The 23889-nt window shown below is 40.1% G+C and overlaps 1 protein-coding gene across 1 annotated transcript in view; it reads left to right on the top strand.

Annotated features, from left to right (window-relative positions):
• LOC137290649 (galanin receptor 2b-like) overlaps positions 1–23889 on the top strand; it is a 96926-nt gene that overhangs the window by 61047 nt on the left and 11990 nt on the right. The window contains exons 3-4 of the mRNA XM_067821725.1: positions 9838–9961; positions 22884–23086. Of these exons, the coding sequence (XP_067677826.1) occupies positions 9838–9961; positions 22884–23086 (327 nt within the window). The remainder of the gene's footprint in view (positions 1–9837; positions 9962–22883; positions 23087–23889) is intronic.

Below are 23889 nucleotides of genomic sequence, written 5' to 3'. Positions count from 1 at the left end.
ATGATTGACAGGGCACCATGGGATGAAAGTCGAAGCCTTGTTGTCAAAGTAATCTCGATTCTAAGAAACAGTTTAGATTGACATATTCCATTCCAAAGACTGTCAACGTTGGTTGCCTGACATCCGCAATCTTTTGCGTTTGATTATTGGATTTATAAATAAGTAAGGATCCATCTCGCTGCGATGAAATCATTGTATTGTTTTGTCAAGGATTCATAGCCTTGCTTATGTTGTTCTGTAAATTACATGATTTTATTTGTAACTTTGGTTGGTTGGAATAGTCAAAGGCTTTTGAAGTGGATTTTCAGCGGATACACAGCAACAACTGATGTAATATTTTATATATATTTTAGAAAAGATCTAAAACATTCAAACAGGATACGAAATAACGATTTTCTAGAAAGTGGAATGTCAAAATGGCATCATGATACTTAATAGATATCTGTGTGCTTCTTAACATATTTTTAAGTGTGATATTTCTGGAGACGGATGTGGTTGAAGGACAGTTTTGTTCAGGAAGAACCAATATGTTTATCCTGTTTGAATATCTGTCAAAAATAGATTGTATAGTGGGTGTTTCTCCATTACTTGGAAGTAGGGGCATAATGTAAATAGTTGTGCAATGTATGCGTAATGGAATACAACTATAAACATATATTTACGATGAAACGAAATAAAAGAATTGACTTTTTCAACTGTGAGCGAGAAATGAGAGGTAGATAGAGGAGAGAAGTGGGCGAGAGGACAGACAGAGGTGCAGGGAGAGGAGAGGGCGATACTGAGAGGAGAGAGGGCAGAGGGAGAGAGAGAAATAAGCCAGGTGGAGAGGGAAGCGATGAGAGAGACGAGAGACAGAGTGAGGGAGAGGAGAGGGAAAGAGAAGAAGAGGAGAGACAGGAAAGCAAGAGAGAAATTGGGAGAGAGGGAGGAGAGATAGAGGAGTGAGAGAAGAGACAGAAGGAGAGAGAAAGAGGAGGAATCAAAGGAGAGAGACGAGAGAGGGAAGTGGAAGGACAGAGACAAAAAAAGTCCATTAACGGGACTTAATCTTCGAACTACAAGGCTATCCTGCTGTCATCAGCTTCATGTTAGCAGTGTGTCCATACGTCCATCAAACGGTGCTGTATTTGTCTTTCATGCTTCAATCGGTTATGAAGAAACCCAAACGCTCAGAGCTACATGGTTTAAAAACCATGCAAACGATGCCGAGAAATACATTCAACCCACTCAAATGACTCAAAAGGGGCAGTGGGGTAGCCTACTGGTTAAAGCGTTCGCTCCTCACACCGAAGGCCCGGGTTCGATACCCACATGGGTAGAATGTGAGAAGCCCATCTGTGGTGTCCCGCGTCGTGATATTGTAGGGATATTGTTAAAAGAGGTTAACATCCAGCTTACACACTTCTAATGACATCTAGAAACAGTCCCAGATTTAGCACACATCTGCAGGGTTTCGTCCCATAAAGCAGTTAATCGTAGGTTCGATTCCCAGAGGACTGAGGGGTATACGTATCCTAGTGGTATAAGCACCCGCTCGTCATGCAGGGTTAGACTGGCAACAAGAGTACAATGTTTAATACCATGGTTTCCGTGATATTGCTAAACGTTGCTGCAGGCGGAGTAAAACATACTCACTCGACTCCAAGAAGTATTGGTTTGTCCGCACCATGCTCGTGGATTTCGCTTTCTTGGTCAATGTCGGAGACCGGAACCACATACAAAAGAACAAAATCGGTTATCGGTTGGTTGCTCTCCTCCTCTCCTTATCGACATAATCACAAAACAGTCCCTTTAACCAGTCGGAGTTACATAGAATGGTTTTTAAAATAGTGGTCAAGAACGGAAACTAAGACCAGTTTTGACGGTTGTGATGCAATTGAAACATTATCCAAGGTGACTCGAAATCCTGCTGAGTCACTATTGGGAAAAAGGCTACCCACGAAACTGAATATCTGTTGATTCTTCTGCCCACTCCTAATCAACATGCTCGGTAAACAGCCCCTTTAAACATTCCGAGTTATACAGTACGCTTTTACAAAAACTAGAAATGTAGTTTTTTCGTTTCATTTCAGCTCTCCTCTTATAAAGCGAAATATCAACCACGCGATAACTGATAATGTCGTATTTAACGGTTCAAAGTTTAATCATATAAAAGCTTAAAAAATATAGCAGTTTATTTACACAATGAAGCATGGAATTTGTTAACCGCTTTGTGTTATGAAATGTTCACCAGCTTATATTTTCACTACACAAATAGCTACTTCGGTCTTCACAATAATGCTACAAAAACGTTAATGTGTGTTGGGACTGTTAACTGATGCAGCTATATTTACCGACACGTGCATGACGTCATTAATAAGATATTTTGACGGTGTCATTCTTGCGAAACGTTCAGGGCGATTAACCAAAGCTGCTAGACTCTCTTTCACTATGAATCGGCGGACGTACACATCACTGAAAACTAACTTATGGTAGAAAATCGTGTTCTAAGAACAAAGTGATAGCACAATATATCAAAATTATTTTTTCCTTTGCAGATAAATGTCTGTTCATTAATATTACGCCTTGCATTACGTTTCTTGGCAACGTTGCGTCTTTCTTATGGCAATATCCATTTATTCTGCATTTCCTTCTTGAATAGCCTTGTCACATTGTGAGATAAACACGTTGAGGGGGGTTCCACATCTCTCCATCGACAATTATATCAGCATCATTCATTCAATGAGTATTTGAATTTTTGTCAGTTTTATGTTCACCTTTTCCTGAAAAGGGTGATTTCAAAGTTAAAAGGCGATTAGTAGAATATAGAGTCATGACATCGCCTTCTTTTTGGGTTGGGGGTTTCATCTTTTTGGCATTTCGAAACGACAGACTTTATACTGGCTTTAGACATTGACTTTCATATGTTTTCAGTACAGTGAGTGATAGAGTGGGCATTGTTTTACGCCGCTTTTAGCAGCATTTCGGCAGTATCACTCTGGGGGACACCGAAAATGGACTCGACGCCCTGTACCCATGTGGGGAATCGAACTCGGGTTTTCAGCGTGACGAGTGGAAGCTTAACCAATAGGCCCCTGTTTTCAGTAGAAAGAGCTACGGATTTTTTTAATCTTTTGGAAAGTTATCCCTGAAAACAGTGCTTCACTAAGTCATTACGTTATGACTTCTACATTCTGGTAGTTTTCATCCTGAACATTTTCAATTTTGTAACATCTTTTTGTGCTATTTTTTCCACAGAATTCTAGAAATCTCAAATGATTTGCAACAGAAGGCAGACCATTTTGTTGTAAGGTAATTGAAAGTTGATAAACTGTTGTTAAATTTGCTTACTTACTAAACGATCTTCTTAACCATTACTGATGCCATGTTTTATGAAAGGATAATATCTAGCGGGCTGATTATGCATACGCATCAGTTGTTTCAATGTAGACTGGGTTAAGATGACGTATCTACATAGCCCCTACAGTGTATTAAATGTGTAAAGGAAATTTATTGATTTTCAAATATAGTAAAAAATATTATCGGTTTTAGCAGTTTTAATTTGGAATACATTGGAGTGAGTGAGTTAAGTTTTACCCCACTTTCAGCAATATCACGGCGGGGAGACACCAGAAATGGGCTTCACACATTGTACCCATATAGACAATCGCACCCTGGTCTTCCGCCTGACGAACGACCGCCTTAACCACTAGAACACCATACCGTCCTTATTAAAAAGGAAGCAATCAGATTTATTTTAGCGTTGTCCAAAGTTATTTTGAGTAAAGTTGTTTTTATATTTAGTCTGGATAATCTAACATCGTCAACTGCTATTTTTAAACTGAATATCAAACATGTGAGGGGTGATGATTTAGCGTAGTGGTTAAACCGGTCGCTCGTCACGGCGAAGGCCTGGGTTCGATTCCATACATGGGTACAATGTGTGAAGACCATTTCCGGTGTCCCCACCCCGTGATAGTTCTAAAAGCGGCATATAAACTAAACTTACTCACTTACTCAAACTCCGCAAGTGTGTGACATCTTCCTACTTAAAGACTTAACTTAAAAGAGTAAATTCTCCGGTGAAACACTTCATCTATCACGATCTTTCACAGATGGGATTTCTCATTAGCTGGTAACAAAAGTCCAAATGAGACGTATCACTGTTAAAGGTTTCTGATGTCGCTGTTGGAATTCAGAAAGAGATGTCTTTTCATTATGAAGATATTTTGCACAATCTAAACGGGATGTTTTAATTAAATTTGCGAAAGTAGATCTGCCAATACCACTTAAGTATCGCATGGCTCATCTGAAAGATAATCTCTTATTCTTAATGGTTCTTAGAAAGTTTGCATCAAACCTTACAGATCCTGCCATGCAAATATATCAAAGAAAATTAACACCACTGGCTCTTCTTTTAGTTTACTGGCTGTATTTTGATTAAATTAACTTTGCATTGTTTAAAATAATTTGATATATCTTGACCTGGGTAGCTGTTGGGTTGTTCTGAAACCAGAACAGTTTTCTATTCAATTTAGAAGTAATTGTGTGGTCGTTGATGGTATCGACTGAACAGCCTATTCGCAGTTGGAGCTTTGGATCACTGGACGCTGTATTTCCCCTGCAATTACCTGTAGAACTCAAAGTGTTTTCTGTGTTGATGGTACAGGAACCAGCATTAGCAGCTTTTAGAGACATCTTCAACCTCACTTAGGGCATCAGCATGAGTAGGTGTTCAAAATGACGTTCAGTATCCTCGGTAGCCAAGATGAAACATCTAGTCATCAAGTCACCTGATTCAAAGTCTGGTACCTTTTGTTATCACTTATACAAAAGCACATATCATATCATAGAGTTGATAGTCCAAAAAGGTCAACAATGCATGAAAATGTTTCAGTTTTATATATGCGCCATGTTCTGAAGAGTTTTATTTGTGAATGTATACACGATGTGGCAATTACAAGAGCCTTGTAAGGCGTAGATCTTGGTCCCTGATGCTACTAAATCCCATCAAAGAAAACCCTAAAGATAAGCGAATTAAGGCTTATCTCATATCGGCTCTCACTTCCACCAATACGATGTGATGTGTGGTTGCAGCTTTGATGTACACGAGATTTAGCCTGTGTTATGTCCACTCAAAGCGGAGATTGGCTGATAATTGACGAGATCCGCTACATGCAGTTTATACCAGCTTCGCGTCTTTGAGCTGAAAAGGTCATGCTTCCTTCCCTTCTGGCGTCGTCGTTCTGTGTTTTCTTGCAATGGTGTCTGGGTTGACGTGAACGCTACGGTGTCACTTACATGGCCTTGTGACCAAAATAAATACAGGTATGTGTTCTTCAGATATCGTTAATCCGCACCTTCAGTCGTAAATATCCTTCACCCTTCACTGAAAGTATACCATCTCTATTACTCTTGCCGATCAGACCCCTGAAGGTCCTGGGTAGAACAAGCCTTCAGCAAACCCATGCTTGCCATAACAGACAACTATGCCTGTCGAAAGTGGGGACTAAAGCGAACGGGTGGTCAGGCTCGCTGACTTGCGGCGTAAAACTAAAATCACTCGCTCATTCTTTCCGATCACAAAGTATGCTGATTACAAGAAAGGATTTTGTATTTGAGCATGGTCTGACACCGATTTGAATTTTTTTTTTTTTTTTTTTTTTTTGAAGTCAAGTCGATGGCTATGGGAGGTAATCCTAAAATTGTTGACAGCATACACTAAACGTTACGTTAAACGCATATAAAACGTTACTCTTTATGTATCACTTAAAGACAACCAAAGATGTGTTAGGAGGTATTAGTTTACAAGAAAGTCAAACAACACAGCTATATGTAAATCACGAACACCATTCTCGTGTGCATTCATATTTAGGTGAAATACAGCGTTTTCAGAAGAGTTACATTATCCAATTTTCGATCATGTTGAAATCAACCAATAACGGTGATTAGGACCCGAATAAAGGTTGAAAGAAGATTCTGTTCCCCGACGAAGGTGAACCATTTCAAAATCACCAACAAGAAACAGCTGTTGTAGAGTGTAGAAATTGTAAAATAATTAGTCATAGGATTCTGATACGTTTAGTGAGGAGAAGAAAGCGTGCATTTGATACTGTACTCACGAACACCTAAAATTATCTTTTTTTGAACATTTGTGCTTGCAAAGTAACATTTTTTCAGTTTACACATTTCAATATCAGTCGCTAAAACATATCAATATTCAAGGAGTATTTGCATCCATTTCACGTATAGAATGATGTAAAGGAGAGAGAAAGAGCAATAGGTTGGTGTAGATAAATGCAATGCTGTGTCAACGCCCTCGGATGCCACCACATCACGGTTTTAATACTTAGTCAGCTCTACCTACAGACTGAAGTGACCGTAGGCAGACAGGCGAGCTGAAGATAGGTACCTCCGTCATTAAGGAAGGAGGAAACGTTTCTTTTGGTGTGTGTCTGAAAATAGTTGTTAAGAGTACAAGCTTCAAGAAATCACTCACACATCGCGATTTGTCACACTTATCATGATTATCAGGTTTGTGTTGAGTGTATTTTCAGCTTACTACTTAAAAAAACGCGAACGTTTTCATGCGTAAAACTGAAAGAGTTTACACTGACGCACCCTACGCCCCACTGACATATATCATGTATATAGCCCGTTCACCTGCTATGAAATAAATGTATACCACAACTCACAACCACTTACCTTTTTAATGTATCTTTTATTGCTGCTAGTTCACTAAACGCTAGCGTAGTTACCGCGGTAGGACTGCTATGATAAATTGTTTCAGTCGCAAAATTAACGTTATACGAGTGTGGAAATTCCACGGATTATTTCTGGAAATTACGCAATACGATTACTGAAATTTCTCAATGAGTTTGTAAAATTTTGACAATACGTTTGTGGAAATTCCGCAATACATTCGAGGAATTTATCCGGTACATTTGTGAAATTTCTGCAATACGTTTTTGGAGTTCCTGCAGTACGATTGTGGAATGTCCTCGTTACGCATGTGTCTAGTCCGTCTAGTCGTTTCTGCAAGTGGATATGAAGCAAGCCCTAATTAAAGCCCTAAAGAAAGTGTAGATTTTTCAGAATCTCCCATCCCATTGGGGCCATCTTCCTTGTTATTTTCTATCAAAGTCATATGTCATCAGAGACGAGCTGACAGTGAAGTCACTGCCTTTAAAACAGAGACAAGGACTGTAGTTTCGGCTAATAATTAAAGGGGCGTGTAGTCATTTTTAATTTTGTAATTGGGCTATGTGTGACTAGGGGTGGGAGTATATGAAACCGTAATATAATTGGACTGTTATTAAAAACGGTATACTCATTCTGAATATTTTGGGGTTTGGGTTTTTGTGTGTTTTGTTTTGTTTGCTCATTGCTATTTTTCACGTTTCAATAAGATAAATTTCTGAGACTAACTGTTAATCTTCACAAGATGCTGTGTTAACGATGTAGAAACTGGGACTTATCTCAATTATCCTTTATCTATCGAACAAAAGTTGCCTTAAATGATATATCTATATCTTTTCGTTTTTCCGTTTTAATACCAAATGGTAAAGTTTATGTACAAGATTTAGGATCATGTATTATTGAATATTTCTTTTTATTATGAGGATAATTGGTAGCCAAGGAAACACATGTTATAATAAAAGTCTCATTTAAACATCGCTTTGTTATCATATTGTCAAATTAGTTTCGCTAATGACTACGGCGGATGTCACTGAGGTATTATGTTCCTTGCGTGCTGTAGCTAAAATAGCAATTAATGGAGCCAAGGGCATTCGCCTCGATGACACAGTTTATATTTGGGCTTAAAGAAACAATAGATTATGCAAATAGCCCACTTTGATCACATGGCAACACGCTCTTCACCAATACCACAACCCTGAAGTTTTTATCAGAAAAGGATACAATTTGCATTGATTCTTTGACTGAAAACAGTTGTCGGTAAACACCCCTTGCATAATCTGCACTTGAAATGGATGTCTGTGGGTTAGTTGTTAGTTTTTTGTTCAAATTTGAATGAGCCCGTACATGTGTTTGTTGAATCCAGTCTGAATTATGTGAGGCAGGTTCTATTTTGCCTTATCGTTCATTGAATGATTTAAATCATCGGTGGTTGCATTTCTTTTCTTTTTTTTATTTGAAAACATGAAATGATTGAAAGATTATGGCTGATGTTTTAATATGTTAAAATATTTTAATGCGCTTCTTAAGTAGCAAAATCACCAAAATCACAAAAGCAGCAGTTAGACATGGGCGTGGGTTCTATTCCCCGATGCATTTCTTTTCTTTTCTTTTTATTTGAAAACATGATATGATTGAAAGATTATGTCTGATGCTTTAATATGTTAAAATATTTTAATGCGCTTCTTAAGTAGCAAAATCAACAAAATCACAAAAGCAGCAGTTAGACAGGGGCGTGGGTTCTATTCCCCGATTTGTCCTTGTTAGATTTACGCCGCACTCAGCAATATTCCAGCAATATGGCGGTGGTTTTCTCGCCTTCATCTGACTCAAGAAGATATTGCTGTAAAGGATCATGGTGTTATTACTTGCTGAAATATTCGCACTCGAACACGCACACGCACACGCACACGCACACGCAAGCTGAAATAATAAGTGTTGGTAATTCAGATGACGTAAATTAATAATGTGTGAGTTATATTGCCAGCCTTGTCGTATTTTCAGTATGTATGTTTAAGCAATACCATGACAGGGGGACTCTAGAAAGGGTCTGTAATGAAGACACCAATATGGTTATTCTTGTTGATACCGAAATACTGTCGGTACCCATTGTCAAAAGATCCAGTGTCAGAGATATCCTAATAGAATCTGGTTGAAGGATTTAGCCTTTTTTTCAGTTCATACGTACGAATGCTATCAGAAAATGCAAGCCAGCGTAACGATTCACAAATCGTTCGTAACGTTACTCTTAAGTTTGTAATTGGCTTACAAATGTCGTAGCACTGCAAACCCTTTGTGGATCGGGAATCAGGCCATCAGTCTTTTGCAACAGTCATGTGTAACACACAGGAGAGTCGACTTATTGTTTCATTATCTGAAACAACTACTGATGGACACCTCATGCAAAGAAGACGTTATTACAGGCGCGAGGTTAATGGATCGTAATGGCGATCACAGACAATCAGCGTCTTCACAAAGTTCAGTTTTCCATCTAACAGTTACCTTAAATAGTCGAACCATTTGTGACAATTAAAATCTTTCACATTCAAAATCACCTTAACATTGGTCCATCACTTGACAGCAACCGACACATTACTCACTGAGTGCGTTGCAAAACATGGTCAAGGTGCAATCCCTCACTGGGGGTGTTAAAAAGTTTTTCCAAGTGCAACCAGCCACAACATGGTGTTCCCAAACTTGGCCAACAGCAACAGCACACTGGAGATGTTCCAAACCTTAGTCAGAATATGACACCTCACTGATGGTGTTCTTGATGCCAGGATTCACAAGTGTTTGGTACAAAATGTACTATAACACATATCGCTCGACCATGCCCACAGCAGTTCCTTGTATAATGATACAAAAGTGCAATATGTATTTTTTCTTGTAACCTCTTCCAAAGTAGCTTCTCAGGTTTGTGCATGCGGTCAGACAACGAAAACAAATCGTAATTACAACTTCAGTAAGTGGTTTCCAGGATCCTTCGGCACAGGTAATTTCAGAACCATTTGTCTTCTGAAAACGCCATTATTTTACAAATTGTTTTATAAACGTAGTGCAGACGCTGCCACAATGCTGTAGCATTTCTTAACGCTTGATATTCCATTACGAGTTGAGTGCTTTGCAACTCACTGACATATCTTCCTCTTTTTTTAATTTCAGTTTCATCGCCATTCGGTATCCCCTGAGAGCAAAGTATGTCTGCACCATTACGCATGCGCGACTGGTAGCCGTGCTAGTATGGGGATTTTCCTTCATCTTCGCTATTCCTATCATATTTGGCAGGGTGAGTAAGATGTACTTTCTTCCGTTAATGTGTATGTCGGTGGTTAATGTGTTGATCTTGTGTATTGAGAGTCTCGGCATCGCTAAATTTTTAGTTTCACTGTAGCCTGCGAAAGCGACACCTAAATTGAGGAAGATTGGTCCAGATTTTTTCCGGACCAGTACGTTAAAGACACAACGGAATTGACAAAAGGATTGTCTCACTTTGGAATAAAATCCGGATATCATGTTATCCTACTAATGATTTTAGCGCTATGACATTTGTTTTAAATATCGCTGACTAACATCTAGTCAGAAAGAACAGAAAGAAAATTATGTTCATTACATGTAATAAAAAGGACCCTATAGACTTGCATCATTCCTAAAAATGTGGCTGTCTGGACTATAAAAACCGGTACAAACAGTTTCCACTTGCACATAACCCTGTTTAAGACACACAATTACTCAAAACCTTATCATGCTTCGTGTGCATGTGCGTGCGTACGTGCGTGCGTGTCGTATATAACCAAACTCTTATTTCTGGGCACACTCGATTGTCCAATATACACATCTGTGCACTTTTAAATACTTACACTTTTCCCATTTACTTTAACTTACCTTCGTGCGGGAACCTGGCGGTGGGGTAGCCTAGTGGTTAAGGCTTTCGCTCGTCACGCCGAAGACCCGAGTTCGATTCCCCTTGTTTGAAGCTCAGTTTCTGGTATAACCTGCATTTGTATTGCTGCACATTACGGCGTAAACCTAAACTCACTCACTCACTCACTAACTCACTCACTCATGTGGAAAAGGGACTGTCGTTTGAGAAAACGTCCTGCAGAGTTGCGTCCGTTCCGTCCGTCAGAATCTGATGATCGTGTTTCATTTCTAAGTCAACTTCTCCACAGTAGCATGTTTTCGAGATATAACCATATTTCTCTCAGTATGGTGTTCTGTGACAAACTAGTGTCGTGGGATAGCAGCATGTTTTCTCCTGATTTATGACTAGGTGACAGATTAGATTTCAACTTTTAATATCGACAGAGCAACACGAGACGAAGCTTTTGTGTTGTGTGTATTCAGCGGACACGATCTTGCCTTGGGATACTATCGATTGTGTGTTTATTAGCGTTAAGATAGAAAAGGTTAGCATACAACGATAGATGTCAGGGTTTTGAACTATTACGAAGCATACTTTAAATTTACTTCCATTATAGATATGGATAATCTGGTCATAAACACTCGACCTGAATATGTATCTCACTCCCTCACTCACTCACTCACTCACTCACTCACTCTGAGTGAATTGATGAATTTGTCCCAGATCTACCTTTGTTCCGCCAGCAGTGGGTGGATACCAGGAAGAATGAAATGGTGATATGACTTAACCCTCAGCACCTCAAGAACAGTTTAGGTCGGCTTTGAACTTGATATTCCTCTTTGAAAAACACCATACAAATGTACTGTTATCATTATCTCATAAAAAACGATGAAATCGCTAAGCATTATTGCATACTTTTGGAGCGTCGGAAACCTACACTCACTCACCCACTCACGTTAGCTCGCGCACTCACTCACTCACTCACTCAGAAGGGATTATCAGCCTTAATGTTGCTCTTTCTACCGATGTAAGAGGACACAGTGACCATTAGGAGCGTGTATGTTTTAGGACAAAATATGTCGGCTGCCGGACAGAACCAAAATATTACAAACGCTATGAACACATTTTTCGGCTGCTGCAACAGCTCCCCCTAAAATACCCTTACGTACTGTCCCTCTTTATGCAAATTATCCGTAAGTGAAAATCTGAAACAAAAACAAAGCATTACTTCTTTGGAAGTGGAAGGGGATGGGGTGGCACTCTTACGGTGTAGGGGGTTGGGGTACGGATTGGAGTGAGTGAGTAAGTTTAGTTTTACACCGCATTCACCAATATTCCAGCTATATGTCACGGTCTGTAAATAACTGAGTCTGGACCACACGATCCAGTGATGAACAGCTTGAGCATCGATCTGCGCAACTGGGAACTGATGACATTTGTCAACCAATCAACCAGCCTGACCACCCGTTAGTCGTCTCTTAGACAAACACAGTCGCTTTTTGTAGCAAACATGGCTTGCTGAAGACCTATTCTACTCTGGATCTTCAAGGATCGACATGGGGGTGAATGTGTCCCCAGAGGTGTGAAGCCCATTTTAACGTTTCCATAACTTAGTGAGTGAATTCAGTGTCAAGCAGTGATGATCGAATGAGTATTGTTTTACACCGATTGTGGTAGTACTCAAGCACGGGCGACATCAGAAACATGGGGAATCGAACCTTCAGCATGAGGAAGGTTGCTCGTGACGAAACCATTCCCTGTTACTGTTCTCCCTTCAGCATGCACAACTTCCTTCTCTATCCTTAACAACCAGACAAACAATACGCACAAAAATTCTTAATTTGCATCAAGCGTGTGGCGATGTCATCGATAACATCAATATTCAAAAACAATCGACTGTAACAAAAACACTTTTTTTAAAAACATGCGTGATGGTTTATTAATAATTTAATCTGATATACCGTTTGATAATAGTCTTTGGCAGTTTATTGACCAAATGGGTTAAAGTCTGAATTGATTTGTCAGCCCGCTCAATTAATCTTTGCAAAAGAATTCTGTGCGATATGTATCACGCCCAGAGTAATCAATAATGCAGGAAACGATGTTTTTAGCTTAGTAGGGTTTTTTTTATTATTATATTTGAGCAAAAAGTTTGGACACAAGTTTAATGCTTTGTTATGTGTATTCTTGCTAAGCCAGAAAGTGAATGATGACGTTTCTTTCGTTGTTTCTTTCTTTCTTTCTTTGTGTTTGTTTGGTGTGTGTGGGGGGGGGGGTGGGGGATGCCAAGTCAAGCCAAGTCAAGCTATATGACGGCTGTCTATAATTAATCTGGCCATAATCTGGTCTTGGCCGTTTAAAACCTATGACAATCAAGTTATCAAGAGCTTGAGCATCGATCTACGCAAAAGGGATACGATGACATGTGTCAGCCAAGTCAGCCAGCCTGACCAACCGATCCTGTTAGTCGCCACAAACATGGATTTTTGAGGATAACTGCTAACCCGATGTTCATGTTGTAATTAACGAGTCTGGTTGATTGTTGGCAAAAAATGAAGTGGACTTGAAGTGTCTTCGAGTTCATTTAACCATGAAGCATATTTGCACCACTGGGCAATTAGCACTTTAAGAATTTTGTTTCCTGAATATGAGGAGGTCCATTGACATTGCACGAGAGACCCATACGTATTTGTTCGCGCAAGTTAACCCGCCATATCCTAAATAGTAAAAACTCTAGGGAACAGTGTGTTGTCCTCTGATTGGTCGACAGCCGTTGTGACGTATTCTTGACTCCAGACATCTTTAGGAATCACAAAGTCTTTCCTAAGGATGAATATTTAATCTCCCTCTTTGTCTCAACCCAAACATTGGTAAACGTGTCATGGGGCTTTCGAAATAGGCACCAATTTGACTGCGAATACAATGGAAGCTATCATAACTGGTTGTCAAGTTGTCTTCACCGTCATGTAGTCCCGTGCATATCTAGTACATTTATCATCACAAAGTCTTTCCTAAGGATGAATATTTAATCTCCCTCTTTGTCTCAACCCAAACATTGGTAAACGTGTCATGGGGCCTTCGAAATAGGCACAAAATTGACTACGAATGCAATGGAAGCTATCATAACTGGTTGTCAAGTTGTCATCACCGTCATGTAGTCCCGTGCATATCTAGTACATTTATCATTATTTAAAAGCTCTGCAATCCGGAAACTGTCAGCTCTGAATCTCGGTTCACTTCTAATTAGAGGTAGCCCTGTCAGTTCTACAATCCGACACACTGTCTCAAACAGATTATTTCTCCTGCAACTTCGAGTGCGGGTTAAGACAGCTTCCACCGTATATGGCTTATTAAGCCTCGCGCCATTCTGCACAACAAACAGGTAAACACTGATTTATGAGACTGTTCGAACTGTTTTGTACAAAAAGACCTTTTTTAGACACATGCGTGATGGTTTATCAATAATTAAATCTGGTATTCCGTTTGATAAATATTTTTTGGCAGGTTATCGACCAGATGTTTTAAAATCCACCTTGATTTATTAGACATTTCGATCAAACTGTACAATAAAACAAATAATCAAACGTTGCAATATGTATCACACGTAGAGTGAAAGATCAATTCTAACCCAGTCTTACAGTAGGGTGGGGTGTTAGTGAAGACAAGGGTTGACTGTCAGCAAATAGAAAGTGATGTTCAAGAGCTGACTATGGTTGAAAGCAGTGAAAGGAAAGAGGCGTCCAAGTCCTTAGAATGTTGTCTAGGAGGCGAAGAAAGTGGTATTTACCTCACTACAAATGGCAAGCTGTACCTTACGAATCTTGTTTCCCGAATAAAAGGAGGTCCATTCACGGTTTACGTTAGACGAATACACATTTTCGAGGAAACACATAACGTCATCCGTTTTGTGATGACGTCATTTATATTTCAAGTGCTTTACAAGTGAGGAAGAGTGTTTTTCGCATTTTACAGTGTAGTGTTTTCATGTGCTCACGAGCATACAATGCCCGTTATACGTAAGGTTCAATAAAAAAGTGAAATGTTTCTCGGGCATAGGCGCGTCATTTTCATCTTTGCCCGTAACAATTTTTATTGCCATTTTAAAAAAAAATAGTTTCAACATGTAAAACTTTCCACGCTGTATTTCTGGGAGAGAAAATAAAAACGTGTTCCTCTCTCGTCACTTTTTTCTATCAAAAGGTTTTACAAAGTGGTACCGCCCTCGTCACTTTTGAAAAAAATATGCCCGAGAAACATTTAATTTTTTATGCAGCCAAGCGTTCAAACCCGGTTATTACACATCCTTAGAGCGTGTCTTGGATTTTTCTTTGAGACAGAATATAGCTTTCAGTTAGCTCTTCAAGACTCAAGATTTCAGACGAACACCACAATCCACTTTACCAGTATTTTAGGAAAGGGTATTTTTTTCGACTAAACAAAAGCGAGAAAATCCTTTGCATGTTAATATGTAAGAGCAACAAAACCTTTTCCGCATCCGCAGCAAATGTTTGTCCATTGTAAGATTCAGACCATATAAAGAGCATATGTTTGTGAATCGCTATTAAATAGTGCTGATAGCATGTATTCACGAAAAGGTAAATGTTTCCTTCCTCACCAGTGGCATTGGTGTTATATCTTGAGAATGGCAAAGCTATCGAAGTCAGTTTTCAATTACTTTGTGTCAACAGATTTGTGCTATAAATATATTTACATTTTAATATGTCTCTGATGCTTCCAACATTCTCTGACAAGAGGCTTCCGTCAACGCTAGTCACAAAAAAGCAACATTAATAGACCTGTCGCACTCACAATAAGTATTAATTTTCAAACGTTTTTAAAAGTACGTTTTAAGTACGATTTTAATCATCTGAAGGATAACAACATATTTTCAATATTTCAAACAGTTTGGTTTGATGCGCGTCTATTCTTTAGCAGTTAACATACTTGAGTGTTTTTCTTGCCAATGCAGTGAAGAAGTGAGAGCTATGTTCTGTGATGTAAGTAATGCCTTTGATAAGGATTCCATAAAGTAACGTTGGTTGAACCTAGTACGTACGATGTAACTGGAAATCTATTGAAATGGTTGTCAATTATCTACAAAACCGGAAACCGGGTGTAGTAACCCAAGGTTTCCGATCTCAAACTTTCACAAAGTAAATACAGGCGTTATACAGGGATCAGTATTTGAACTGCTATTGTTATGATATTAACAAATGACTTCATTGACACGGATTTGAAACCATTCAAATCAATATTCGTCGTTTTGACGATGACACGTTTGGCATTACCATTCACAAATGGCATTACCATTCACAAATGGCATTACCATTCACAAATGGCATTACCGTTAGTTGTCGTAAAAAGAACCCAAGAACACATGATAGTCACACCTAACATGGTAACTGTTTTTTTCAAAGACCGAAGATTGATCTTCAGATCTTCATTAACCCTCTTTGTCGTAAGAGACGACTAATTGGATCGGATGGTCAGGCTCTCTGACATTGTTGACACATATCATTGGTTCCCATGCGTAGATCGATGCTCATGATGTTGATCACTGGATTATCTGGTCTAGTCTACCGATTACGTAAAGACCACTGGAATATTACTGATTGCGGCGTTAAACAACAAATTATCTAATCACACTGTATGAATCTGAAACCTTTTCGACAGCCGTCTTACTTTGATCTGTTGTTGACTGTAAAATCTACCGCGATATTCACATGTTGACTGGACTGTCATATAACTTATCAGTTTTTGTTGCGGGCGTCTATAATTAAAGTTTGAGCAGGGAGGTTGAAAAGGGGAATGCTGTGCAGTGTGTAGGGGGTTAGTTTCATGCAGCTGTGTGGAATATTCCAGCAAACGTCGTAGTTGGGGACACCAGAAATGATCTTCACACAGTGTACCCATGTGGGGAATCGAACCCGGTTCTTCGGCATGACGAGCGAACGCTTTACCCACTAGGCTACCCAGCCGTCCGGAAAGTGATATAGGCATACAGGTATACAGACATACAAAGAGAAACGGCACCAAGTTCCCCACGTCACTCTTAGTTTCTTTTTAAATTCACAATGACATGACACAATGATGAATATTTCATAGCTCGTGTCTACCAACCTGCCCCTTGGGATCACTATTACAAAGTTAACAGACTAAACAACCCATTTTAAAAGGGCACGACATTCGCATGTCCTCAGGGTCTCTGTAACATTTAGGGTAGGTATTTGTATTTTGAAGCCAGACTGTTAGAGAGATTAGGGTAACTCTCCACAAACACGTAGCTGCAGCTTCGATCTTACATAAAGACATTAAAGAGTCGCTTGTGTTCGTCCTCTCTCACGTCACTTCCGGTTAGGCAAAGAAACGTCTCTGCCACAGTCAAAAGAGGCTATGCACTACTTTGATAACAGACAGATCCAAATATGTTTACTTTGGTTTACAATAGCAATTATCACTCATTCATTAGAATCTTTTAGGCTGCCCTATAAGTATCTCTGTACTGTCAAGTAAGGCCATCTTTATGGAACTGAGTATGCATCACTGGGCTTAAATTCACTTTCGCCAGGAAAGACGGAAGTAGTACTAATGTACTTTGTTGTTAAAAAGAAATTTCCCAGAAGAATGTAATTGATGGACTACTCACCGATTTAACGCGATTATGTTTTCTGGCCTACTTCTTAAGGACAGTTTTTGTTGAGAAGGTTAAACCGAAGTAAGCCAGACAAATATGATTTTGTAAAGACTGACAACTTGCACGAATGTTCGGTTTCTTCTGCAACTTGATCTACATCATTTTAAGAAAACATTGTACTTTATTTTATAATGGATATCGATTATCGATTCTTTCCACGAATCCTTTAAATGAGATATTACTTTCTGATAAACATACAGAGGAACGTACATGTTTGTTTGTTATCATCAATATTACATGTCGTGTATTGGGTGGGCTGTTTACCAGTGCGTGCAGTGTGCAATACAGCTCCCCCATAGCATGCACTGCACAAACAGTTATCTGCTCATTCAGTTGCCCATGAAATTTCAATAGTTGTTAATTTCACAAAATTTCACAATATTTCCACAATATTTCAATGAAGCCGTATGCCTCAGACTTGCTTTACTTCGGGATTTCTTCCCTCATCAATCTGACTGCTTCAAGCGGCGATACAGCTAACCCTCCCTCTCACACGTTCTCTGCATCTTGGAATCTGAAATTTCCCAGTAATTGCGACACTCTTGAAGATGAAGTATAAACATCGCTCTTATACTGTTCACTACATATCGGCATCATCTCATTCAGTTATCAGAATTTAATCAATACGTTTGATTCATATCATGATGTTGAAAAACAAATTGACGCTTTGGATCTTTGAAAAAAAACATACACGGTGTAGGGTTTATCTTCAATCAGTTTTTGAAAATGATTAAACAGATATTCCATATTGACAAAGTAAACAGTCTTTTCCAATGCCAACATTAAACATGAATACAAAATCAATACACGAGTTATCAACTCTAGAAAATGATAAAACAAAAAATGACCAAAAAATATGATATGGCCATGACATGTTTCATTATATTCTGACCGCTTATTCGGTATTTAGCTCACACAATCATTTTTGCCGAGTTTTTTTTAATCCTGGAATCAATTTTAGCAACCCTGAGATTTTTGTACAATTTAAAGTTAATTACAACTCGCACGCCTTGGTGCCAAGGCTGCTTTACTGTTTATTGATTATCTTGCGTTCTTGAATAATGTGATAATCAACAATCACGCAAAAAAACATTGCTTTCTTATCTTCTAACGATGCAGACTTAAAGATCCTTCTCTTGAAGGGTCGTTTGATGATACGGGTTCATCTACGGAGATGTTACTTAAGCGTTAAAGTTTCATTAATGAGGATGCCTGAGAGGGTTGATGAATGTCAAGGATGTTGATGACGTTGTGGATGTTGAGGCTGTTGTGGGAGACCCTTTTGTTTGAATGAACGTCATTTGACGCCGCCATCTGTAACACCCCAATAATAACGGGACGATATGCAAAAGAAAAAAGGGGTCATACAAAATACACATGTGATTGACAGTGTGAGTATTGGTCAACAGCAACGCAGCCAGACTTCAAGTGCACTGTTGCCATGACAGCATTTTTCGTCAGTGTCAGTTTACATCGTCCATGACATGTCAGTTCTTGCATTATGGTGTGTGGTCCTGTGCAGATAGCTCAGGTCACAAGTCAGTTGTAATTAAGCAGCACTGAGCGCGGAGAGTCTTTGGATGGGTAACTCCTCCTATGACACCTAACAAAAAAGTAGTTGGCTATTTGACCAATACTTGTAAAAATGTCATGTCGATATTTCAAAATTATGGACGCTGCATATGTAGTATATCTGTAATAGTCACTTAGCTCTCTTAGGATTTTTTGGAATTCTGGTATTTTTCAGGGTTTTTTGCGAATATATCATGTTTTGTTTTTAAAGTGATGATGTTACGTGTGTTATTATTTCTTTCGGTATAGCCAAAGACAATTTCTTTCGATATAATCATATTTATCTCAACTTCTGATAACAACCGTTTTTATATAACGGCATTCTGAGAACAAATGGGTGAGCATAAAATTACATCGACAGGAAATTAATACCATCACAGAAATCGGTACACAAGGAAGGGCTTGTTTGATACCAGCATTAATGATTCACTCAAGTTCGTTACGGCGCGTGTGTAGGATAGTGGCACGTTTTATCGTCACGTTGGTGTTTAACGCCCATCTGACGCCAGCATGTTGTGTGACTTTTTTGTGACACGTTCTTGTGTCACGTCCTTGCTTAATGCTATTTTTGAACGCCCTTGGTCGTTGTAATTTTTTGTGTTACGAAATAACGTATTTTCTTGCCCTCGCTACGCCACTGTTTGTAGACATCAACCTTGTGTGAAGTCCTTGTATATCACATTCCTGTGTGCCTGTTTGTCACTTTCTAAAACCAATATGTTTTTGATTCGTTAATTATGTAGTATACAGTCTTGAAAACATCGTTATGTGATCCGTGTAGATCCGGGTTAGAATTGCCCATGTGTTTATTTCATAATGCATGCATGGCCATAATACATAATTCAGTCACACGTGTGATACTGAACAATCATTTTCGCTTTTTAAAGGCAACAGTGACTCTGATTGTCGTAAGAAGCGACGAACGGGATCAGGCTCGCTGACTTGATTGGCACATGTCATCGGTTCCCAATTGTGAACATCGATGCTCATGCTGTTGATCACTGGATTGTCTGGTCCAGACTCGATTATTTACAGACCGCCGCCATATAGCTAGAATACTGCAACATGAATAAATGCCAGCAATCTTGTAAGCGGAAAGTGTGACGTTATTGACATAAGTTCTGAGAACATCTGTACTGATGGGTTTCTGATCACATAACTTGGTAGAATAGCTTTTCTGATGGTATCAAGGGAAGGGCATATCAAAGTAAAATGAAAGAGGTCTTCGATCTCCTATCGATCACAGTGTGGACAGATACGTTGTTCACGAGGTATATTTGATATCCGGCCTCTGTCAATCTGGAGACTTGAGCAAACTGGCGTAAAAACGTACGCAACGAATCTACCAGGTATTTTGCAGCATCAGATATGTTTTGTATGTTGAGTATGTATCATATCTTGAACTGCTGGTTAAAATGTTATGCCACTGATATCATTTAAACGCTGTTTAAAGTCCTGAGCAAAATATTCCGCACAACCAAGTATATCCCATTCTAACATGTTTGTAGTAGGGTTCTAACGTCTGAACACCATGTATGTCGACCCACATTGTCCAGATTATACAACATCTCATATGCCTTGCGTGGTAGTCGATAAGACGGGAGAGGAAGGAGTCTGGTCCAGTATTCGATGCATCTCATGGCACTATTAACATACAGAGGATGGCGTCCACACTCTCCCAGAGAGATAGCATTTAGTGTGTTTGTACCGGTTCCATTGTAGCGCTTACAAGCTAGATGTTGAACTCTCTCAAATGCGTCGACTGGTGTGTGTCCCCGTATTTCACTTCCGTATAACAGAATAGGTATTTCTGGTGTCGAATATTTTGAAATATGTTTTGAATAGGAAGTTTCCGCATGCCCACATTATCCGTAAGATGTTCACCGAGGAACGTTTGCCTGTAGGTGCAAGGTGAAGGACGGACTGACGGAAAGACAAGGTTGGTGTTATCATGAGCCCCAGGTACTTGTAACTTGACAGTCTCAATCTCTTTGCCATTTTAAAACCATTTTTCATAACGTCTACGGATTCCATCTTTTTCTGACGACGACTACATTTGTCTTCTGTAGGTTAACTGACAGGCCCCATGTTTCACAGACTGTAAATAAAATATGGAACTGTTGCTAGAGACCGTTGACCCTGTCAGACATTAGGATCACTTCGTCAGCAAACAACAGTAGAAATAGTTCGTGAAGATCTGGTTACAGGTATATTCCACCTTTGCACGCCTGTAGTATCGTATCAGCAAGTCCATTTATGAACAGAGAGAAAAGGACCGGACTAAGGACACATCCTTGTTTAAGACCAGCTGGGCAATCAAAGACTTGCGTGTACGATAATCCACTACATGTAACAGAAGTTACCACTCGAAAATACATAAATTCATTGATGTAAAAGATTTTCTCTCTCAGGTTAATGTTTCGTAGTGTGTCACTCAGTTTTGCTCTGTTGATAGAGTCAAATGCTTTCCTAAAGATTAGAGCAACCTAAAAGCGTCCTTTTCTTTTACTGGGCAGGCAATTAGTGTGAAGATATTGTCTGTAGTAGTGTAGCCCTGTCGAAATCCTGCTTGTTCTTCACATATCTTGTGATTACTTTCGGTTCACATGTCATCTTATCCCAACTGCTAAGATCGATGCTTATGCTGTGGATCACAAGATTACCCGCCCAGAGGTCAATACTTACAACAACAAACTCCTACGATATAAGCTGCTATACTGCTTAGTGTGATGTTATATTTCTTCATTATTTGCACAACGTAAGAAACGCGCGCAAAAATCAACAGCTGCCGATTCAGTTATTCTATCTCAACGTTAGAGTCTAGCTTGATAACGTTCGACATTATTGTCTGCGAGCAATCACATGTAGGGCCGCGTATCTTTCAATAAAGACAAAGGTAGAACACAGAGCCTCGAAAACAACATTCTTTTCACTTTTTACATCTCGGTAAGTGAGACGATGACGTCATTTCCTGTTTCCCTGCAGGCCTATGGTGCGTTGATGAGATATCTAGCATTAAGAGCACTCTCTCCGCACCTACTGCCAACAGATGCTCACTGAGATTGGTGCCGAGTAAATGCATCAGTTCCAGGAAGTGTTGCCAGCGGGGGGTCAAACCTGCTCCATCTTCCGATCTGATCTTCTCAGTGGGAAAGAAACCTGGATCACTTTGCACGATGGAAATCCCGTTTCCGCATTCTAACCGATTCACGTTTTATAGAAATGTTTTTATTGAAATTGTCCTTTGATGGTTTAGAAGTATCTTTGGACTTTAAAAATATTGTTATACAGCGTCAGTGTGAATACTCTGTTGGTTTTGAGCCAACCTGACAACTAGACATACATTTCAGTGGCTCGTATCCATTTTAAAATTGCAAGGAAAGTATTGTAAACATTTCACGTGGGCTATTTCGTAAGATCCCCTTGCTAAATTTACTGGAATGACCATGTGTGTTGTAATCATTTTTGTAGTTTCAACTGTCCAGCATGTCCATATGTGTTTTAGTGTTTAGGGTATTTGTTGGTGCAAGTGTAATGCTCAGATAGAAACAGAGTTTGTTGTCGTTGAAAATACAATATGTTAATTTAAATTTCGCTTTTTAGTTTACTTTTTATGACGTCAATCTAATATGACGGCATCATACAATAAATTGATAGATTTAGATTTATTGGCATTATCACGTAGTTTAAACCAACGCCATCACCTTTAGGATCACCACCACAACTAGCATTGTACTGCAACACCATAGTCACCATCACTATCACCATCACCATCACATTACCACACCATCACCTTCACATTATCACACCACCACTATCACATTGCCATAACAACCACCACCTTCACATTGCCATCACAACCACTACCATCACAATGCCACACTACTATGACCATCACAGCCGCTGACACCACCACATTGCCACAAAACTATCACAGCCACCTCCACCAAATGGGTGAAAATCAGTGGCAAAAAATTGTTCACATGTTATGCTGTAGAGGCAGTGTCTTACATGTAAAGTCACAGATGTAGGCCCTGCTGTAGTGCATGTGTCTCAGACGGAGATGCTTGTGTTCCCCAGATTCACAAAGAAGTTGGAGTCCACCGGAAAGCCTACTGGTGCATCAAGGAGTGGCACCCGCCCAGGTTCAGCATCCTGTTTGAGATGTACATGTTCATCATGATGTTTTTCATCCCCATCTGCTTCATGGTGGTCGCCTACACCTTCATCTGCGTCGAGGTCTGGAAGGTGGCCGGCATGAGAGCCAGTATGAGATCAGGGAGGTGAGTCAACGTCTGTGTGGAGGTCTGGAAGGTGGCCGGCATGAGAGCCAGTATGAGATCAGGGAGGTGAGTCAACGTCTGTGTGGAGGTCTGGAAGGTGGCCGGCATGAGAGCCAGTATGAGATCCGGGAGGTGAGTCAACGTCTGTGTTGAGGTCTGGAAGGTGGCCGGCATGAGAGCCAGTATGAGATCCGGGAGGTGAGTCAACGTCTGTGTGGAGGTCTGGAAGGTGGCCGGCATGAGAGCCAGTATGAGATCAGGGAGGTGAGTCAACGTCTGTGTAGAGGTCTGGAAGTGGCCGGCATGAGAGCCAGTATGAGATCAGGGAGGTGAGTCAACGTCTGTGTTGAGGTCTGGAAGGTGGTTGACACGAGAGAGCCAGTCTGAGCTCGGGGAGGTGAATCCGCACCTGCGTCGAGGTCTGGAGGTTGGCCGGCACGAGAGTTCCTGTATGAGATCAGGGAGGTGAATCAGCGTCTCTGTAGAGGTCTGGAAGGTGGCCGGCATGAGAGCCAGTATGAGATCCGGGAGGTGAGTCAACGTCTGTGTAGAGGTCTGGAAGGTGGCCGGCATGAGAGCCAGTATGAGATCAGGGAGGTGAGTCAACGTCTGTGTAGAGGTCTGGAAGTGGCCGGCATGAGAGCCAGTATGAGATCCGGGAGGTGAATCAGCGATGGTGTGGATGTCTGGAAGGTGGCCGACACGAGAGAGCCAGTCTGAGCTCGGGGAGGTGAATCCGCACCTGCGTCGAGGTCTGGAGGTTGGCCGGCACGAGAGTTCCTGTATGAGATCAGGGAGGTGAA

This window comes from Haliotis asinina, chromosome 7, assembly GCF_037392515.1.
Source record: "Haliotis asinina isolate JCU_RB_2024 chromosome 7, JCU_Hal_asi_v2, whole genome shotgun sequence".
Taxonomy (NCBI): Eukaryota; Metazoa; Mollusca; class Gastropoda; order Lepetellida; family Haliotidae; genus Haliotis; species Haliotis asinina.
Note: the sequence above shows the minus strand (reverse complement) of the source record. Positions and strands in the feature narration are given on the sequence as shown.